We start from the raw sequence: 6,430 nt of genomic DNA on the forward strand, positions 1-6,430 counted from the left end.
TCTAATAATATTAGACAAAGGAGAAATACAGTTCATAATATAACGACAAATATGTTATTATTCTATTTGAAAGTGTGAAGTATTTACATAAAGCACACTTTTTTATCACACAATATATTTTATCAATTAAGTTTGTAGAGAAAAAATAAAACGCAATACAATATACATACATACATACATAAATACAGATTCATGGAAACAAAGAAATGGAATTAGAATATACATTGTCATATTATGTATCTACCGTCCACGAAAAAAAGAAATAAGCAATATACAATGCACACTGAATATACTGCATTTTCATGATATTTAATTAACACTTTAAGATACTAAACCATCTCTCATATTTCTTATTCCTTTTAATGAGAACAAGTTTGTAGTGAAAGATAGAGAAACGTGTGAACGAGTTAGTAAAAATGAAAGTGTAAACTATCATCATATGGAAATATCTGCAGAAATTTCATAATCAATAGGACACATTGATATTTAAACGATTAATATACTTTATTGCATATTTCGTATCTATGACATTGCACTGCCAAAAATGGCCAAATTATACGAATAAACAAGATCAAGAAGATCAATGAAGATAAAAAAAATAATTCGAATTCGAATTACATCTGTAATCAAAATCTTACCAATTATCTTAACTTCGTTATCGTTTAAGTAATGATTCTATTCTAATACTTTTTTATTTTTCTTTTCTTTTTTGCAAAGCTAGTCTTAATGAATCAAAATTTTGATACAAACGAAGATCTTGATTACAACTCTGTGACAGTACAAAAACTTTAATACGCCATTTTCATTATCGTTCGTTTGAATTAGGCGCTGCTTTTTTTTTCAAGTAAATAAAAATAAACGTATATGAATTTATATGATTGTATATGATTATAAAATAATAACGATAAAAACGAAGTAACATATTTATTATTATTATTTGCTTAAATAAAAGTGTACTTCGTTTTTATTCGAATACGAAAACTGAACAAAATAGATATTCATAACTTTGAAAATGATTACATTTATCCGATTTATACATACATACATACATACATATGTATATGGATATGTATGTATGTGTATATATATACACATCGGATTCGGTTAATTGTTAGTTCATAAATTGAAATAAACAAGTAGAATAGTTTTTGTACCTGTTTGTAACATTTCTATATAATGTTAATCTAATGTAAAGCTCATGTAGATTCATACAAAGGACTTAGTGCATATTATTAATAACATGTAAATATTGCAAAAACTTTGAATAATAAAACAGATGAGAAAAGCAAAACGTCCTCGATAACAAAAAATTTTTAATGACGCATTAAAAAGTTTTATTAACAAAAGCTAATCGTATATAAAATGGCGGTAATTCACTTTGTTTTTGATTTCAAAATAAAATTGAAAATACAAAAAAATGCAAAATCGATATCTATCTCAGCCAACGTCAGAAGTTAGGTCGATAAGTAAGAAATTTGTAATACTGCCAAATCTGCAGTTAGTGCGTCAACCGGACACGCTTCCAATATAAAAAATAATGACAATTAAATATTATTCAAAAGATTATTTTAAAATGAAATAATTCTTCTTTTCATTGACTCGTATAATACGTATGTTCCTTTTTATTGCACTATTAGATTTTTTACTTTTTTATTAGTTACAAAAAAGTGATTCAATATTAGTGTCACGGCACATGCTTTTATCTTTTCGACAAATTCTTTTAAAAGGAAGTGCTAGATGTATCTTTAAAAGAATATTGTTTCCAAAGATAATGCCAAAAAGAACATTACAAAAGCCAGCTGAAAAGAAATTAAAACCGAATTTAAGCTCAACAGAAATGTCTAAAGATCAAAACGTTTCGGATAATATTAACCTTAATGAAAGCACGCTTTCTATGGAAAATATGCAAGAAAATAATGAAAAGAATAAAATGAAACTCGAATATTTGGATTCTCCAATTAAATCAGAAAACGATAAAAAAGAGTACAGGTAATCGGAAATTAAAATTTGATTACAATCTTCTTTCGAGGTAGGTGATATAAGTGACAGATTTTTTATCAAATTTGTTTAGAGTTATCAAGTTGGAGAATGGACTCACAGCTTTGTTAATCGCAGATTTACATTCGACTAAACATCCTTCACAGGACGTTGATGATATTCAAGGTAATGATATTACATTATGAAGTTTTAATATTCCATGTTTGTATAAAATGTTCAACATATATGGAATATTTAAAAATTGATCCATACCAAATAGATATCATTTCTATGATATAATAATAAATAATAGTTCGTTTACTATAAGCTGGTGCAATAAGTAGCGAGACCGAAGACGATGAGAGCGATGATGACGAAGAAGACGAGGGTGAAAGTGAAGATGAAGATGATGGAAGTGAAGAAGACGAAGAAGAGGAAAAAGGTGAATGCGAACAATTAGAGGACGATGATATCCATTCATTTGGAGCTAAACGTCTTAAAAGAGAAGAAAAAATGGTATATTTCAAAAAAGGAAAAGAAATATTATGCGACGTGAAATTATTATAACAAGAATAATACAATATAAAGATTTTTGTTCTGTTTCATAAAATGTGTTTACAGGCAGCATGCGGTTTGTGCGTCGGCGTTGGAAGTTTCAGCGATCCGCCAGAAATTCCAGGAATGGCTCATTTTTTAGAACATATGGTTTTCATGGGTTCTGAGAAATATCCTCAGGTTTGTACTTCGTGTATCATATATTATATAAATGACTTATTATATTTGGAGTATTTTCCAAACGTATTATATTTTTTAGGAAAATGATTTTGATGCATTTATTACAAAAAGAGGTGGTTCTGACAATGCTTCTACGGAATGTGAACAAACCACATTTTACTTTGAAGTACAAGAAAAATATTTATTGGCATCACTTGATCGTTTTGCACAATTTTTTATTAAACCTTTAATGAAACAAGGTGCAATTACCAGAGAACGAGAAGCTGTTGAAAGTGGTATGCAGAAATTTATAATCATTGTATGATGTATTTATTTGAAAACATATATATCTAATAGAAAATATACAGAATTTCAGATGGCTTTGCCTTCTGATCTTTATAGAAAGGAACAGTTATTTTGTAGTTTCGCGAGACCAGACCATCCCGCAAGAAAATTTACATGGGGAAATTTAATAACGTTACGAGATAACGTAACAGACGATAAGCTTTACGAAGAATTACACAAGTTTAGAGAACGTCATTACAGCGCCCATAGAATGAAATTAGCCATACAAGTGAGAATATGACGAATAAATATGTTTAAGAATTATATGTTTATAATTATAATAATATCATACGTTTGTGTTGTCTTAGGCTAAATTACCATTAGATACATTAGAGGAATACGTATTGCAATGTTTTTCCGAAGTTCCAAATAATGGTTTACCACCAAGTGACTTTAGCCAATTTAAAGGAGCAGATTCATTTGATACACCTAGCTTTAGAAAAATATATAAAGTGAAGCCTATTAAAGATGTTTGTCAGGTATGTCCGTTTTACTTTAGACAGGAAAATAACTATAATAATGATAATGAAGATGATACAATGATACAAATAATGATGGTATATCTTATATAATTTTCATATCTTTAGATAGAGTTAACATGGGCAATGCCGCCTTTACATGACTTATATAAAAGTAAACCTCATCATTATATCGCTTGGATTATTGGGCACGAAGGAATAGGTTCCTTAATAAGTTATTTGCGCAAAAAGATGTGGTGCTTAGATATTTTTAGTGGAAATGGAGAAAGTGGCTTTGAACATTGCTCCATGTATGCATTATTTAGTTTATCGTTGATTCTTACAGAAGACGGTCACAAGCATTTACAAGACGTGTTAAATAGCATTTTCTCATATATTAATTTAATGCGAAAGGAAGGCCCGCAAAAACGAATTTATGATGAAATTTCTCAGATCGAAGAAACTAATTTTAGGTATATAAACATGATTTCATTAAATAGAATATGTCAATGCGTTTATGTAATATTCTCTATTGTTTCTAGATTTACAGATGAAGTAGCACCTGCAGATTATGTAGAAGAATTGAGCGAGAATATGCACTTCTTTCCTCCGGAAGATTACATTACGGGTAGCGAACTTTACTTTGACTATAATCCTGAGGCAATACAAATGTGCATGGATTATTTATCTCCTGATAACGTGAATATTATTATATTTGATAAGAAATTTAATGATGAAGAATTTGACAAAGTGGAACCATGGTTTAAAACAAAATATACCGACATGGATATACCCACAGAATGGACTGAAACTTGGAAGACAATAACCCCTTTACCAGAGTTCCACTTGCCATTACCAAACATTTTTCTTACAAATGACTTTAGCTTAATATCTGTAACTTCGGATGTTCCTAAATATCCTGTTAAAATACATAGCGACGATATATCTGAAATTTGGTACAGGCCTGATCCAAAGTTTGGTTTACCCGAATGTTACATGTATTTTTATATTATATCTCCTTTAACAACGTCAGCTAAAAAGTAAGAAACATTTTTATATAAAACATTTATTTATTTTCACTATATAAATTTTATTGCTTTGATATAATCGACCGTTTATACTTTTAGCGTTGCTCTGATGGACTTGTTTATAGAAATATTAAAACAATTATTGGTCGAAGAATTGTATCCAGCTACAGCAGCTGAACTTAAACATCAAATGTATACAGGTCAGAAGGGTATCGTTGTTAAAGTTAATGGATTTAACGAAAAACTGCCAGTAAGTATATCTTAATCGATTCATCAATTATTATCTTAAATTGGCTGTAGTTGTTATTAAGATGTAATAATATATGTATCACATACATGTGTTTTCAGCTTTTATTAAACATTTGTGCAAAATATATAGCAAATAGTCCAAATCTTGTAACAAAGGATCTATTTGATATTATGAAACAAGAACAGCTCAAAGCTTATTATAATACATTTGTTAAGCCAGCAAAGTTAGCCAAGTATGTATCGTGTTTCTTTTTATCTTCTATTGTAAACTATAAAATTATAACGTATAAGTATTTAATTTTTCATATAAAACATTACAGGGATGTAAGATTATCCATATTGATGCTCGATCATTGGCCTGCTGTCGATAGACATACAGCTATCACTGCTACTACATTTAACGAATTTCAAACTTTTATCGAACAATTTACTAAGCATACGTACATACAATGTCTCGTGCAAGGCAATATGACAAAAGAAAATGTCATACAAAATATACAGAACTGCATTGATATTTTAAAATGTGGTCCATTGTTATCGAATACTATGCCTCGATTGAGAATTACAAAATTGCCCACAGGAATACAATATTGTAAAGTAAAAAATTTTAACAAGATGGATGTTAATTCAGTAGTGACAAATTATTATCAATCGGGTATATCGTCTATCAAATTAACAGTTATCATAGAACTGCTTCTTGTGAGTATCTAGATCGTTTTTTTTTTTTTTTTTTTTTTTAACAGAAAAAACAAAACTTACATTAACCGTTTCTTTTATATATTTAGATGATTATGGAAGAACCATTATTTAATCAGCTTAGAACGCAAGAACAGCTTGGATATGATGTTTCATGTCTTATGAGAAATACTTATGGCATTCTTGGTTATTCTATCACTGTGTATACCCAAGCAGATAAGCATTCAACAGAGCATGTGGATAATAGAATTGAAAAATTTTTAAAATCATTTAACAAGGTATTAAAGGAGACTTCGGAAAAAGATTTAGAAAGTATTAAAGAAGCATTAACGAAAATAAAACAATGTGCTGATATTCATTTAAAAGAAGAAGTTGACAGAAACTGGTCTGAAATCACAAATTGTGATTACATATTTGATAGATTGGAAAAAGAAATAATTGCTGTTGATGGTATAAAAATTGAAGAATTAAGAAATTGGATGGCTTCTCATACTATCAATGGAGACAACCTTAGAAAACTGAGTGTTCATATAATAGGAACTAAAGAAGAAACTTCGAACGAAAAGAAAGGTACGTGCATAAATATTTACTTCACACTGTGCTGACATCAGCAAAATCAAATGATATCTGTAATTATATATATATATTTTTTTTTTCACAGATATTTCTAAATCGGAAAGTGATGATAAAGTTACATACGAGTTGAAGTATTTAAATAATACAGCTACAAAAACAAATAAGTCGTCAGAGGTATATATTACAGACATTGATAATTTTAAAAGTGAACTACCTATATATCCTCTAAAAGATACATTAGGATGATAATATATATTATAAAAAAATTATGTATTTGCCTCATTCAGAAAAGTGTAATAAATACGTAGATTTATAAGTATTGAAAAACATGATAACTCTTTATATTTCTTACTACTTACCTTTTCATGCGATCTACTGAGATATTAT

General features: G+C 28.7%; 1 protein-coding gene across 1 annotated transcript; it reads left to right on the top strand.

Moving 5' to 3' along the window:
• Window positions 1-1,469: 1,469 nt before the first annotated feature.
• LOC122634162 (nardilysin-like) lies at window positions 1,470-6,375 on the top strand. The gene is made up of 14 exons (XM_043822814.1): window positions 1,470-1,989; window positions 2,072-2,163; window positions 2,306-2,493; window positions 2,599-2,712; window positions 2,792-2,987; window positions 3,060-3,265; window positions 3,345-3,515; window positions 3,624-3,967; window positions 4,037-4,534; window positions 4,622-4,772; window positions 4,871-5,004; window positions 5,092-5,470; window positions 5,557-6,037; window positions 6,129-6,375. The coding sequence occupies exons 1-14, from the start codon at window positions 1,694-1,696 to the stop codon at window positions 6,287-6,289; spliced, it is 3,411 nt and encodes a 1,136-aa protein (XP_043678749.1). The 5' UTR covers window positions 1,470-1,693; the 3' UTR covers window positions 6,290-6,375.
• Window positions 6,376-6,430: the final 55 nt, after the last annotated feature.

This window comes from Vespula pensylvanica, chromosome 14 (assembly GCF_014466175.1).
Source record: "Vespula pensylvanica isolate Volc-1 chromosome 14, ASM1446617v1, whole genome shotgun sequence".
NCBI lineage: Eukaryota > Metazoa > Arthropoda > Insecta > Hymenoptera > Vespidae > Vespula > Vespula pensylvanica.